The sequence below is a fragment of the Salvelinus namaycush genome, chromosome 8, assembly GCF_016432855.1.
Source record: "Salvelinus namaycush isolate Seneca chromosome 8, SaNama_1.0, whole genome shotgun sequence".
In the NCBI taxonomy this organism is placed as follows: Eukaryota; Metazoa; Chordata; class Actinopteri; order Salmoniformes; family Salmonidae; genus Salvelinus; species Salvelinus namaycush.
Genome location: NC_052314.1, coordinates 8,465,474 through 8,479,622, shown reverse-complemented (window position 1 = coordinate 8,479,622; position 14,149 = coordinate 8,465,474). Strand labels below are relative to the sequence as shown.

Sequence of the window (14,149 nt, the reverse complement as noted above, 5' to 3'; positions counted from 1 at the left end):
AAGGGGGTGAATACATATGCACGCACGTTTTTAATTTTGTAATTTTTTTTGAAAAAGTTATTTTCTTAATTTCACTTCATTATTTGGACTATTTTATGTATGTCCATTACTTGCAATCCAAATAAAAATCAATTTAAATTACAGGTTGTAATGCAACATAATAGGAAAAACGGCAAGGGGGATGAATACTTTTGCAAGGCACTGTATCCCTGATTCTTATGCACAGAGTAGACTGTACTTAAAAAAAGTTAAATAGTCAAATAGTTTGTGCCTTCACTATGGGGGGAATCTGGACCCATGTTAAGCACGTGTAAATGAAACGAAATTCACTTTTTATGCACTTTTCTCTCTAAATGTATTCTGACCTTGAACTTTAGCATTTGAATAGCATGCTATTTACCCGCTATTCGTTTGGGGTGGAGATCAAAGAAATCAAGGTGTGGCGGAGGTGTGTCTACAGACAAGCCGTATTCTGACCTTGACTTAATTCCTTCATAATTCACCTTTACGCACGATGAAACAATGAATAAGGTGGAGCGACCTGTCGGTTCCAAGTGGAACAACATCTACTTTCTTTGTTCCGATATAAATAACACCGTTCTCCATGCACTGTAATGTACAACTTCATAAGAGCTATTGATAAGAGCTAGGTAAATGAGTACGCCGTTTGGATAAGGGGATTGGAAATATAAATGACAATTGTTTTTGATCTACATTATTTTACCTTATAATCGCTGGAGACAAATGTGAAACCAGTCATATGGCAGCAAACTGATGCATATCAACATATCCCCTTTTCCACAGTGAAGTTTATGAAACGCTGGCCTTATAACTTGCAGAGATTAAATGTGGAGACCCAAGCTATTGGCTTCTGTAGCCATGCACAAATGACAGTATAGTGCCAAACCTACCGAGTTGATTTACGATTCATAGAATGTTTTAATTATATGCCAAGACTTTTCACAAAATATATTTTTGTTGTTGCAATTTGTATCTTGTTAAATAATAGCAACTATTGGTAGTCACCCTCAGTTATACCCACAAACATTTATAACTGTCACGTTAGCTTTAGTTTCCTTACATTTTGCATTGTTAGTTTACCTTTCTTTCCTCCGTCACATCCGTGTGGTTGTTCCTGAGGAGGGCTAGCAATAGTGGTCCATAGTAGGCTAACGTATTACAAGTTGTGCAATAATTTGGGACATGTAGCCTATTTGAATCATTATGGAACGCAGACCACACGTGCACGGTTCACAATGACTGGACCGTTGTCATCACAGTTCCTTGATTAGAGGATTATTAGGGTAGATTTATAGGGCTACTACATAGACTTCTGTTCAACCCCTATGGTAAAATGTTCTCACCTCCCAATATTTCATGGCTTAAACGATTGAATAAATATACAATATACAACCATAACCCTTTAAAATGTCTATTTCAACGACCTTAAATGTATTAAGCGCACGCAAGAGAACCACGCCTGCAAAGGCCACTATGCATCCTCATTAGGTATGTCTGAATACCATCTACAGAGAAGTGTGTAGGACAGGCGTACACAAACACAGGATAACATACGCACTATACACACACATACGCATGGATTTAGTACTGTAGATATGTGGTAGTGGTGGAGTAGGGGCCTGAGGGCAAACAGTTGTGAAATCTGTGAATGTATTGTAATGTTTTTCAAATTGTATAAACTGCCTTCATTTTGCTGTACCCCAGGAAGAGCAGTTTCTGTCTTGGCAGCAGCTAATGGGGATCCATAATAAATACAAATACAATACAAATGTTGGAAGTCTGAATCGTCCCCATTTGATTGAAACAAGTTTTATATTGCCATTGGTGTGTTTTAAATGCAATAATACCAAAGAATCACAAGATAATTGGAGTATTCAAAGATCGAAGCTCACTATCAATGTAAGGATTCTCTAGTTACCAGAATTTCCCCACACCTCAACCTTTATGTCAACCCAAAGCATCCCTTCTCCTGACTCTAATTCTGTCCAATCACTCTGCAGCCCTGTAGTAATCTGTTTAAGATGTGCTCCATTTCCTCAGAGTTACTCCTGTGTTACTGTGAGGCAGTGCAGTCCCTTGTTGTGACAGGTCCTTTAAGTGTGACTGTGTGTGAATGTACATGTGAACGTGTGTGTGTGTGTGTATGTGTGCACGTGCATGTGTGTGTGTGTGCAGCCAGCGAGCAGTGGTGAAATTAACCTATTTAGCAAGCACCCATTAATTCACTCCCGCTCCCACTGTTGCCCTAGGCCTCTCTTCTACTCCTTCCCCCTTTCAATATACCTCTATTTTCTCCATCCATCTATAGAATAATTACTTTATCATCTTTTAAATCGTACACCTCCCCCTCTCCTCCTTTTAACCATCATCCTACACCTCCCCCTTTCCTTCTTTTAACCATCATCCTACACCTCCCCCTCTCCTCCTTTTAACCATCATCCTACACCTCCCCCTCTCCTCCTTTTAACCATCATCCTACACCTCCCCCTCTCCTCCTTTTAACCATCATCCTACACCTCCCCCTCTCCTTCTTTTAACCATCATCCTACACCTCCCCCTGTCCTTCTTTTAACCATCATCCTACACCTCCCCCTCTCCTTCTTTTAACCATCATCCTACACCCCCCCTCTCCTTATTTTAACCATCATCCTACACCTCCCCCTCTCCTCCTTTTAACCATCATCCTACACCTCCCCCTCTCCTCCTTTTAACCATCATCCTACACCTCCCCCTCTCCTTTTAACCATCATCCTACACCTTCTCCACTCCCCACACTCCCTCCCCTTCTCCACTCTCCACACACACACACACACTTCTGCCTCACCGTGGCCATGTCTATAGAGGCTGTGGCTTCATCCATGATGAGGATGCTAGACTTCCTGACGAAGGCTCTGGCCAGACAGAAGAGCTGTCTCTGGCCCTGGCTGAAGTTCTCCCCTCCCTCCGTCACCATGGCGTCTGAAACACAACAAATATCATCACCTTCAACACATTGTTATACAATACCGGACTGACGCTACTGTATTACATCTTACCTATCAGTAGCCTGAGATATCTATTACAATGACGTTACATCACATAAATGTTGTTAAACTTGTGCTTGACCCCATGAAAATGGATTTGTCAACTCAGTCAAGTGAATTGACCTCCTTTTAACTGGCTGATCATTGATCAACATCTAATCCAACATTTAGCTGGAATGAATACCAGCAGAAACTGTAGGCCTGAGTAATACATCTCTCTGTCACTGTCCCGTGTGTAATACATCTCTCTGTCACTGTCCCGTGTGTAATACATCTCTCTATCATTGTCCCGTGTGTAATACATCTCTCTGTCACTGTCCCGTGTGTAATACATCTCTCTGTCACTGTCCCGTGTGTAACACATCTCTCTATCATTGTCCCGTGTGTAATACATCTCTCTGTCACTGTCCCGTGTGTAATACATCTCTCTGTCACTGACCCGTGTGTAATACATCTCTCTGTCACTGTCCCGTGTGTAATACATCTCTCTGTCACTGTCCCGTGTGTAATACATCTCTCTGTCACTGTCCCGTGTGTAATACATCTCTCTGTCACTGTCCCGTGTGTAATACATCTCTCTGTCACTGTCCCGTGTGTAATACATCTCTCTGTCACTGTCCCGTGTGTAATACATCTCTCTGTCACTGTCCCGTGTGTAATACATCTCTCTGTCACTGTCCCGTGTGTAATACATCTCTCTGTCACTGTCCCGTGTGTAATACATCTCTCTGTCACTGTCCCGTGTGTATAGCCACCACTCAAACGCACACACACACACTTTTTCTCAGTCATAACTGGAGTACATCATGTGAGAATTTCCTGCAGCCATTATTCCGCTAGAACTGAGAGAGAGAGAGAGTCTAAAGGTTAGAGATAGCTGCACAACTAACATCATACAGCCACGATACAGTCTACTCTCAAGGCTAGAGCTAACGGTCCTAACACAGAGTCTACTCTCAAGGCTAGAGCTAACGGTCCTAACACAGAGTCTACTCTCAAGGCTAGAGCTAACGGTCCTAACACAGAGTCTACTCTCAAGGCTAGAGCTAACGGTCCTAACACAGAGTCTACTCTCAAGGCTAGAGTTAACGGTCCTAACACAGAGTCTACTCTAAAGGCTAGAGCTAACTGTCCGAACACAGAGTCTACTCTCAAGGCTAGAGCTAACGGTCCTAACACAGAGTCTACTCTAAAGGCTAGAGCTAACTGTCCGAACACAGAGTCTACTCTCAAGACTAGAGCTAACTGTCCTAACACAGAGTCTACTCTCAAGGCTAGAGCTAACGGTCCTAACACACAGTCTACTCTAAAGGCTAGAGATAGTAGACTGTGATGTCAGGACAGCTATAAAGCCTAGAGCTAAATGCCACATGTTCCAACTGATCAGGCAATGTTTGAGAGGATGAGAGATTGGTCAGGGCACCACTGCTCTCAAACCCACTCCATCTCTCAGTAAGGTTCATCTAGGGGTCAACTCCGAGCGGGTGCTGCACAGATCTACTGCATTCCAAACAATATAAATTGTTCTTCCAGTGATGGACATGATGAGACCGACACATCCAAATATCATTAAGCACCAGCTCATATCTCTGAACAAGTGTAGTGGAAGAATGAGAGAAAGTGATACTCGTGACTGTGGCGCTGAGGAATCAATACATCCTTTAGATGGACGGCTGTATATTTGCATCTCAATTTTCCAGGAATAGACGTTCCCATGAAGTCCTAGGGTCACTGACGCCAGGGGAGGTGTGAAGACTGATGGAAACTTGTATTGACTAAATTAATGTTACTGTGAATTAAATTGTCTAGTTTGGATTGTTTGAAGAGTTCATAAAGAGCTACAAATTGTGATCTGTTTTATAGTTTCAAGTTTCAAGTATTTTAATGTCACATGCATAAGTACAGTGAAATTCCATTTTTGCCAGCTCTAACCACAACAATTTACTTTACCGTGTTGTTCTTATTTGTTATATCGTGTGTGTCTTTGTTCTACCTTGTTATTTTTAGCATTACATTGTTTTTAATTACTGCATTGTTGGGATTAGAGCTTGTAAGAAAGGTATTTCATTGAACTTGTACAGTTGAAGTCGGAAGTTTACATACACCTTAGCCAAATACATTTAAACTCAGTTTCACAATTCCTGACATTTAATCCTAGTAAAATTTCCCTGCCTTAGGTCAGTTAGGATCACCACTTTATTTTAAGAATGTGAAATGTCAGAATAATAGTAGAGAGAATTATTTATTTCAGCTTTTATTTCTTTCATCACATTCCCAGTGGGTCAGACGTTTACATACACTCAAATAGTATTTGGTAGCATTGCCTTTAAATTGTTTAACTTGGGTCAAACTTTTCAGGTAGCCTTCCACAAGCTTCCCACAATAAGTTGGATGAATTGTGGCCCATTCCTCCTGACAGAGCTGGTGTAACTGAGTCAGGTTTGAAGGCCTCCTTGCTCGCACACGCTTTTTCAGTTCTGCCCACAAATGTTCTATAGGATTGAGGTCAGGGCTTTGTGATGGCCACTCCAATACCTTGACTTTGTTGTCCTTTAGCCATTTTGCCACAACTTTGGATATATATGCTTTGGTTCATTGTCCATTTGGAAGACCCATTTGTGACCAAGCTTTAACTTCCTGACTGATGTCTTGAGATGTTGCTTCAATATAGCCACATAATTTCCCTCCTCATGATGCCATTTATTTTGTGAAGTGCACCAGTCCCTCCTGCAGCAAAGCACCCCCACAACATGATGCTGCCACCACCGTGCTTCACGGTTGGGATGGTGTTCTTTGGCTTGCAAGCCTCCCCCTTTTTCCTCCAAACATAACGATGGACATTATGGCCAAACAGTTCTATTTTTGTTTCATCAGACCAGAGGACATTTCTCCAAAAAGTACGATCTTTGTCCCCATGTGCAGTTGCAAACCGTAGTCTGGCTTTTTTATGGCGGTTTTGGAGCAGTGGCTTCTTCCTTGCTGAGCAGCCTTTCAGATTTTGTCGATATAGGATTTGTTTTACTGTGGATATTTATACTTTTGTACCTGATTCCTCCAGCATCTTCACAAGGTCCTTTGCTGTTGTTCTGGGATTGATTTGCACTTTTCACACCAAAGTACGTTCATCTCTAGGAGACAGAACGCATCTCCTTCCTGAGCTGTATGATGGCTGCGTGGTCCCATGGTGTTTATACTTGCATACTATTGTTTGTACAGATGATCGTGGTACGTTCAGGTGTTTGGAAATTGCTCCCAAGGATGAACCAGACTAGTGGAGGTTTACACATTTTTTTCTGAGGTCTTGGCTGATTTCTTTTGATATTCCCATGATGTCAAGCAAAGAGGCACTGAGTGTGAAGGTAGGCCTTGAAATACCTCCACAGGTACACCTCCAATTGACTCAAATGATGTTAATTAGCCTATCAGAAGCTTCTAAAGCCATGACATCATTTGCTGGAATTTTCCAAGCTGTTTAAAGGCACAGTCACCTTAGTGTATGTAAACTTCTGACCCACTGGAATTGTGATACAGTGAATTATAAGTGAAATAATCTGTCTGTAAACAATTGTTGGAAAAATGACTTGTGTCATGCACAAAGTAGATGTCCTAACCGACTTGCCAAAACTATAGTTTGTTAACAAGACATTTGTGGAGTGGTTGAAAAACGAGTTTAAATGACTCCAACATAAGTGTATGTAAACTTCTGACTTCAACTGTACATGTGACATTAAAACTTAGAACAATGCAGTAATCAATAACAATGTAGTACTAAAAATAACAAGGTAGAACAAAAACACACAAGATATAAAAATAAGAAAAACACGATAAATAAGAAAGCTATATATAGGGTCAGTTCAAGTACCATATTTACAATGTGGAGTGATAGAGGTAGACATGTATAATGTTAAGGTGACTAGGTATCAGGATATATAATAAACAGAGTAGCAGCAGTGTATATGATGATTGTATATGAGTGGGTGTGTGTCGAGTCAGTATAAATGTGGAGCCCCCCCCCCCTTGGGAACAGGGATGATGGTGGTCACCTTAAAGCATGTGAGGATTACAGACTGGTGTCACATCTGCTCCTGCTACGCCCTCTGGTGTTCATCTGGTGTCTTCTTGACCTGCAGTTACTCTCCCTGTACACTCTCTCCCTCTCTGTGTGATTGTGTGGTTGAAGACAGGTGTGCTGGAGTCAGAGCAGATCCCTACCAGCTGCAACTCGTTCCATAATCAAGACCTCTACAAATACTCAGTCCTGCCACTTCCACTCTGCCAGATCGTAATCTCTGCTCAGTTAGTTTATGATTCTAGCCATTTATGATTATTCAAGATCCTGTTACACTGCTGTGCCTGTTTCCCTGCCTGACACCGTTTATCCTCTCATTGCAGTTACCGCTCTGTCTTTGCGACCTCATTCTCCACATCTGTTTTTTCTGCAACTCATCTGAGCTTCCCCGGATCGGCACTCCATATCTCTCTGTTTAACAATACATATTTTGGTTCATTCATCCCTGTTTCCTCATCTGTCTGCTCTTGTGTTCCCCTGTGTCGCTCCGCCTAACAACTGGGCCAAGAAGAGATTGAAAATGACTGAATATACCTGCCAGCTGTTCTGAGCATGCTCTGAGAAAGGCCCTGGAATACCGTTGAGTCCCGCGGACATGCAGGTATTGACCTGATTAAAGACTTTACTCACGTCACCTCGGATCTCACACCCGGCACGATGTTGGTCAAAGCATGCATAAAATGCATTGTGTTCGTCTGGTAGAGAGGAATCGTTGGGCAGATCTTTTTCATCCGTAATGGACTGTAGCCCCAGCCTCGGCGGCGGTCAGTGGATCCTGCGTGATAGGATTCCTCCTTTTGACTTCTTGTACTTGCTCCTGTCCTCAGCCGGAGCCTCAGGGTTGTCTGTGATAGCCCTGTGTGCACTATCCCTGTCCTTTAGTTTAGCGCCAACCTCTGTGTTAATCCAGGGCTTTTAATTGGGGAAGAAGTGAACCTTCAATGTGCGGACAACGTTGTCGTTGCATTTCCTAATAAAGCTGGTGACGGAGGTGGTTAGCTTGTCAATGTTATTGGCAGACTCCTGAGACATATTCTAATCAGCGCTAGTAAAGCAGTCCTCTAGGATAATCTCTGATTCTGGAGACCATTTCTCAATGGAGCAAGTCAAGGGTAATTCCTGTTTGAGCTTCTGCTTGTAAACAGGAAGCAGGGGTACGGCGTCATGCTCTGATTTGCTGAATGGTGGACGAGGGAGGGCCTTGTATGCTTGCTTGTGGGTAGAATAACAGTGGTCTAGGACTTTATCGCCGTTAGTGGCGAGGGAGACGTGTTGATGGATATTGAGCATCGCGTGCATTATTGAGCATCGCGTGCATTAATGACGTGGAATTAAAATTGCCGGCAACCAGAACCAGCTTTTGGATGTACGTTTTCCTGCTTGTTTATGGCCTCGTACAGTTCGTTAAGTACCAGCTTGTTATTTTTCTTGTCCTGAGGTGGAATGTAATACAACAGTCATGATAACAGCTGAAAACTCCCTCGGGAGGTAGAAGGGTCGGCATTTGACCATCAGGTATTCCAAGACAGGTTAACAATGGGTCGACACTTGCACTGCTCGAATCAGTACACCTGTTGTTGATGAAGAGGCAAACCCCTCCCCCCCTCGATTTCCCTGACTCCACTGTCCTGTCCGCCCGGTAAATCCATTGAGTTGAATAGCCATGGGGTGTATATACTGTAAGTCGACATCAGGGCAGATAAGTTGAAGCTGGAATTGAGGTAACTGCCAATCTGATGTTCAAAAGTACTTGTCGATTGTAATAAATGATAGAGGATACATCTCGGGAAAATAAAGTACAAAATAATCACAAAATAGCAAAGTTAGGTTGGAGCTTTCAAAACGACAACCAGCCAGTATGGCGCCATCTTATTGTACTGTAAGTGCTATGGACTTATTGTTACAGGGTTATTCTGTCTGCCGGACGGCGGTCAGTTCAAAGAGGAGCGACACATGGGTGCACGCCTATCATTTAGATAAGAATTGTGATGATTAGATCCAACAATGTGTTCTTGTCTTTTGTGTTTTCACGAGCAAAATACTAAGAAATGTTAATTCAGGCTGGGCGTGAGTTCCTGTTTGAATTTGGTCTAATTTTTTTCTCTTCGATTATTCTGAATTGAAGACACGTAACCACGTTAAGTCTTATTTAGTTGATAGTATTTTACTCTGGGTATTCTGTAATGTATTTCATGTACACTAATTGTTTGAGTTAATTCTTTCATGACTAATACATCCTATTAGTTGAATTGAGTAAATGCATTCCTTGTTTTACAGAGTCATTATTTGATTGACTATACGTTCAAAATTTGGTAGGTCTATTGGTAGTTATTTTCACGACACATAGTACATGCCTGCGTTCCTTCCCTGGTCTACTTGACTCAACTTCCTGCTAGAACACTGGTTGCCAGGATTAGCTATTTGCATCTAGCCTCTGAATAATTGTATAACGGTGCAAGATAGACACATGTTGATTCTAGTGATAGACACATGTTGATTCTAGTGATAGACACATGTTGATTCTAGTGATAGACACATGTTGATTCTAGTGATAGACACATGTTGATTCTAGTGATAGACACATGTTGATTCTAGTGATAGACACATGTTGATTCTAGTGATAGACACATGTTGATTCTAGTGATAGACACATGTTGATTCTAGTGATAGACACATGTTGATACTGAGAGGTGATGTAAGGCTCGCTATCTTGACTAGATTCCTCCAGAGATGCACAGGGCCTGTTCCTTGACTAGATTCCTCCAGAGATGCACGGGCCTGTTGCATTCATTCACATATTGAAGTCCGATTGAATGTAGTTTATTATATTCTACATAATGGTGACCCTTCATCCTCAGTCAATGTAGAATTGATTGATGCTTATTTATAAAACCCTCTTAGGCCTCACTCCGCCCTATCTGAGATATCTACTGCAGCCCTCATCCTCCACATTAAACACCCGTTCTGACAGTCACATTCTGTTAAAGGTCCCCAAAGCACACACATCCCTGGGTTGCTCATCTTTTCAGTTCACTGCAGCTAGTGACTGGAACGAGCTGCAACAAACACTCTGGACAGTTTTATCTCAATCTCTTCATTCAAAGACTCAATCATGGACACTCTTACTGACAGTTGTGGCTGCTTTAAGTGATGTATTGTCTCTACCATCTTGCCCTTTGTGCTGATGTCTGTGCCCAATAATGTTTGTACCCTGTTTTGTGCTGCTACCATTTTGTGCTGCTGCCATGCTATGTTGTTGACTTAGGTCTCTCTTTATGTAGTGTTGTCTCTCTTGTTGTGATGTGTTGTCCTATATTTTTATTTCATTTATTTTTAATCCCAGCCCCCGTCCCCGCAGGAGGCCTTTTGGTAGGCCGTCATTGTAAATAAAAATGTGTTCTTAACTGACTTGCCTAGTTAAATAAAATAAATAAAAATTATTCCACCAACCTAAACAAGCTAGAACTTCAGAGCATGAACGCACACACACACTCCTTACCCAGTCCTCCTGGTAAAGTCTTGACTACAGGTTTGAGCTGAGCGATCTCCAGAGCCTCCCACAGCATATCGTCTGTAGCCTTCATTTCTGGGTCCAGGTTAAACCTGATATAAATAAATAAACACACACACACACACACACACACACACACACACACACACACACACACACACACATATATATATACATCAGTAGGATTTGATACAGGCTAACCTACTACTTGAAATCCCACTCATGTACCGTGTGAAAGGAGTATGCATTATTTACTGTACTCTCCAGGACGTTTTCTATTGTTTCATCCAATTCATAGTATTCTTTCTTATATTACTTTTCTATTTCTGTTTTCTGTTTCTGTTGGGCTTGTTCTGGGTGCATCTACAACATGAAAATGCTTTGCAGCGGTCCAAAAATAAATTACTCGTGTTGAGTTTTTCCAGAGATGCGTCTGGTTATCAGACACCTCCCAAGATGACACTCTCTGAAGTTTTAACAGTCGGCCAACTGACCCAGTTACAAGTAGCTTCTGTCTCTCTTTTCCCCTCACAAAACAAGTCACACTAGGCAGTGTGGCGGGGCTGCTGCTGGGAGCACAACACTGCATCACTCTCAATACCTCAATACTTTTGGCTTAACTTCCTGTATGCTGTCTCAATGTTCTTCACTCTTGGTACTACAGGCTTTTGTGCCAGCCCAGCCCTAGAACACCTGAATCAGCTAATACAGGTTTTGCTGATGAGTTGATTGATGGAATCATGTGTAATGGTGCTAGCCATGCTGAAGACACTGTTGCTCCTCCAGAACCAGGAGTGAAAAACACTGATCTAGATGAAACCGTAGTGTGGGGGTTCTCTTACCGGATGGTTCCGCTGAATAAGATGGGGTCCTGGAGGATGATGGAAAATCTAGACCTCAGAGTCTGCAGAGGCAGCTTGGCGATGTCAATGTCATCTATGATGATACGCCCTGTTTGGAGAGAAGACCAGCTATGTTAAAATGACCCTGTCAATAAACCTACGTCCAATAAAAACTTTAGTTGTAGTATCGTCATAGTAACAGTTGGCAGTGTTTACCCTCGAACATGTCGACCATGCGGAAGAAGGCCAAGGAGAAAGAAGACTTCCCACTTCCTGTCCTACCACAGATCCCCACCTGGAAGCCACAGGAAGACAAGTTTGTTTGATGGCACATCATCTTCATCATCATCGTCATCATACTCACCGTCGTCGTCATCATCATCATCATCACTACCACTGCACAAAACTGCTCTATGCTGTCTTTCATTGGCTACAGTTAATTCCCTTTATTACATTTTTTTCTCTCACTCCCCCATTCATTCTGTGTGACTGTATTACCTTCTGCCCAGGGCTGATGTGTGCGTTGACTTGTTTGAGGACAGGTTTCAGGGTGGTGTCGTAACGCACACTCAGGTTCTGGATCTGAATCTCTCCTTGCCGTGGCCAGCCATCCGGCACCTGAGATGCAGCTAGAGGGAGGGAATGAGAGGGAGAGACAGGTGAGAAGGACAGGGAGAGACGGAGAGACAGGTGAGACGGACAGGGAGAGACAGGTGAGACGGACAGAGCGAGGGAGAGACAGGTGAGATGGACAGAGAGAGGGAGAGACAGGTGAGAGGGACAGAGAGAGGGAGAGACGGGTGAGAGGGGGAAAAATTGGAATAGAGAGAACTGCACTGTGGCGACAAGTAATACTGGAATGTCCCATGTTCCACTGTCCTTCATAAGTTTCAAGCCAGTTTGGGAATAAGCCTTAAAGATGGAATCCGCGGTAGGGGGAAACAGCGCCGCTGGCCACCATTATTGTTTTTGTAGCAGAGCTGAGGGGCGTTGTGCAGCATGTTAAAAACATTGCAGTACATATTCTGCTCTTCTATCAAGCGTGCGATGATGTCAGAGGGGAAAAACAGTGTTGTTGTTTGCAGTAACGTCTTTGTTGGCGTAATATCGGAAACGGATGTGGCTTTTTCACCACTAAGGATTCCAGCTTTAACTTCATTACTCAGGACTTGAACCATCCTAGTTTGCCCGAGACATAGGCAGTAGTTAAATTGAGCCAGAACTACCCGGTTTGGGCTGGAGCTAGGGTTAGGGTGGGGTTGTGTTTGTGGCTAGGGTTAGGGTTGTGGCTAGGGTTAGGGTTTTGGCTAGGTTTAGGGTTGTATTTTTGGTTAAGGTTAATGTTGTGTTAAGTTGTGCTAAGAGGTAGTACTGTACTAGGGTAGACTTAGGTCTGGAGCTAAGAGGTAGTACTGTACTAAGGTTAGAGTTAGGTCTGGAGCTAAGAGGTAGTACTGTACTAGGGTTAGAGTTAGGTCTGGAGCTAAGAGGTAGTACTGTACTAGGGTTAGAGTTAGGTCTGGAGCTAAGAGGTGGTACTGTACTAAGGTTAGAGTTAGGTCTGGAGCTAAGAGGTGGTACTGTACTAGGGTTAGATTTAGGTCTGGAGCTAAGAGATGGTAATGTACTAAGGTTAGAGTTAGGTCTGGAGCTAGGAGGTGGTACTGTACTAAGGTTAGAGTTAGGTCTGGAGCTAAGAGGTGGTACTGTACTAGGGTTAGAGTTAGGTCTGGAGCTAAGAGGTGGTACTGTACTAAGGTTAGAGTTAGGTCTGGAGCTAAGAGGTAGTACTGTACTAGGGTTAGAGTTAGGTCTGGAGCTAAGAGGTGGTACTGTACTAAGGTTAGAGTTAGGTCTGGAGCTAAGAGGTAGTACTGTACTAGGGTTAGAGTTAGGTCTGGAGCTAAGAGATGGTACTGTACTAGGGTTAGAGTTAGGTCTGGAGCTAAGAGATGGTAATGTACTAAGGTTAGAGTTAGGTCTGGAGCTAGGAGGTGGTACTGTACTAAGGTTAGAGTTAGGTCTGGAGCTAAGAGGTGGTACTGTACTAGGGTTAGAGTTAGGTCTGGAGCTAAGAGGTGGTACTGTACTAAGGTTAGAGTTAGGTCTGGAGCTAAGAGGTAGTACTGTACTAGGGTTAGAGTTAGGTCTGGAGCTAAGAGGTGGTACTGTACTAGGGTTAGAGTTAGGTCTGGAGCTAAGAGGTGGTACTGTACTAAGGTTAGAGTTAGGTCTGGAGCTAAGAGGTGGTACTGTACTAGGGTTAGAGTTAGGTCTGGAGCTAAGAGATGGTACTGTACTAGGGTTAGAGTTAGGTCTGGAGCTAAGAGATGGTACTGTACTAGGGTTAGAGTTAGGTCTGGAGCTAAGAGATGGTACTGTACTAGGGTTAGAGTTAGGTCTGGAGCTAAGAGGTAGTACTGTACTAAGGTTAGAGTTAGGTCTGAAGCTAAGAGATGGTACTGTACTAAGGTTAGAGTTAGGTCTGGAGCTAAGAGGTAGTACTGTACTAAGGTTAGAGTCAGGTCTGGAGCTAAGAGGTAGTACAGTACTAACCCATCAGTCCCTCGTAGTTCTCAGGCTCAGTCTTCAGCAGGCCGTTGATCCTCTTGACTGAACCCAGCTGAACCTCCATGTCTGCCAGGTTACGCACCATCCAGTTCAGGTAGTTAGATACCTGGGA

General features: G+C 43.0%; 1 protein-coding gene across 1 annotated transcript in view; it reads right to left on the bottom strand.

Moving 5' to 3' along the window:
* Positions 1-14,149, bottom strand: part of LOC120052367 (ATP-binding cassette sub-family C member 8-like) — a 146,896-nt gene that overhangs the window by 2,438 nt on the left and 130,309 nt on the right. The window contains exons 32-37 of the mRNA XM_038999224.1: positions 14,023-14,143; positions 11,965-12,095; positions 11,683-11,761; positions 11,467-11,575; positions 10,613-10,716; positions 2,846-2,979 (exon numbers count right to left, since the gene is read on the bottom strand). Coding sequence (XP_038855152.1) covers positions 2,846-2,979; positions 10,613-10,716; positions 11,467-11,575; positions 11,683-11,761; positions 11,965-12,095; positions 14,023-14,143 — 678 coding nt within the window. The remainder of the gene's footprint in view (positions 1-2,845; positions 2,980-10,612; positions 10,717-11,466; positions 11,576-11,682; positions 11,762-11,964; positions 12,096-14,022; positions 14,144-14,149) is intronic.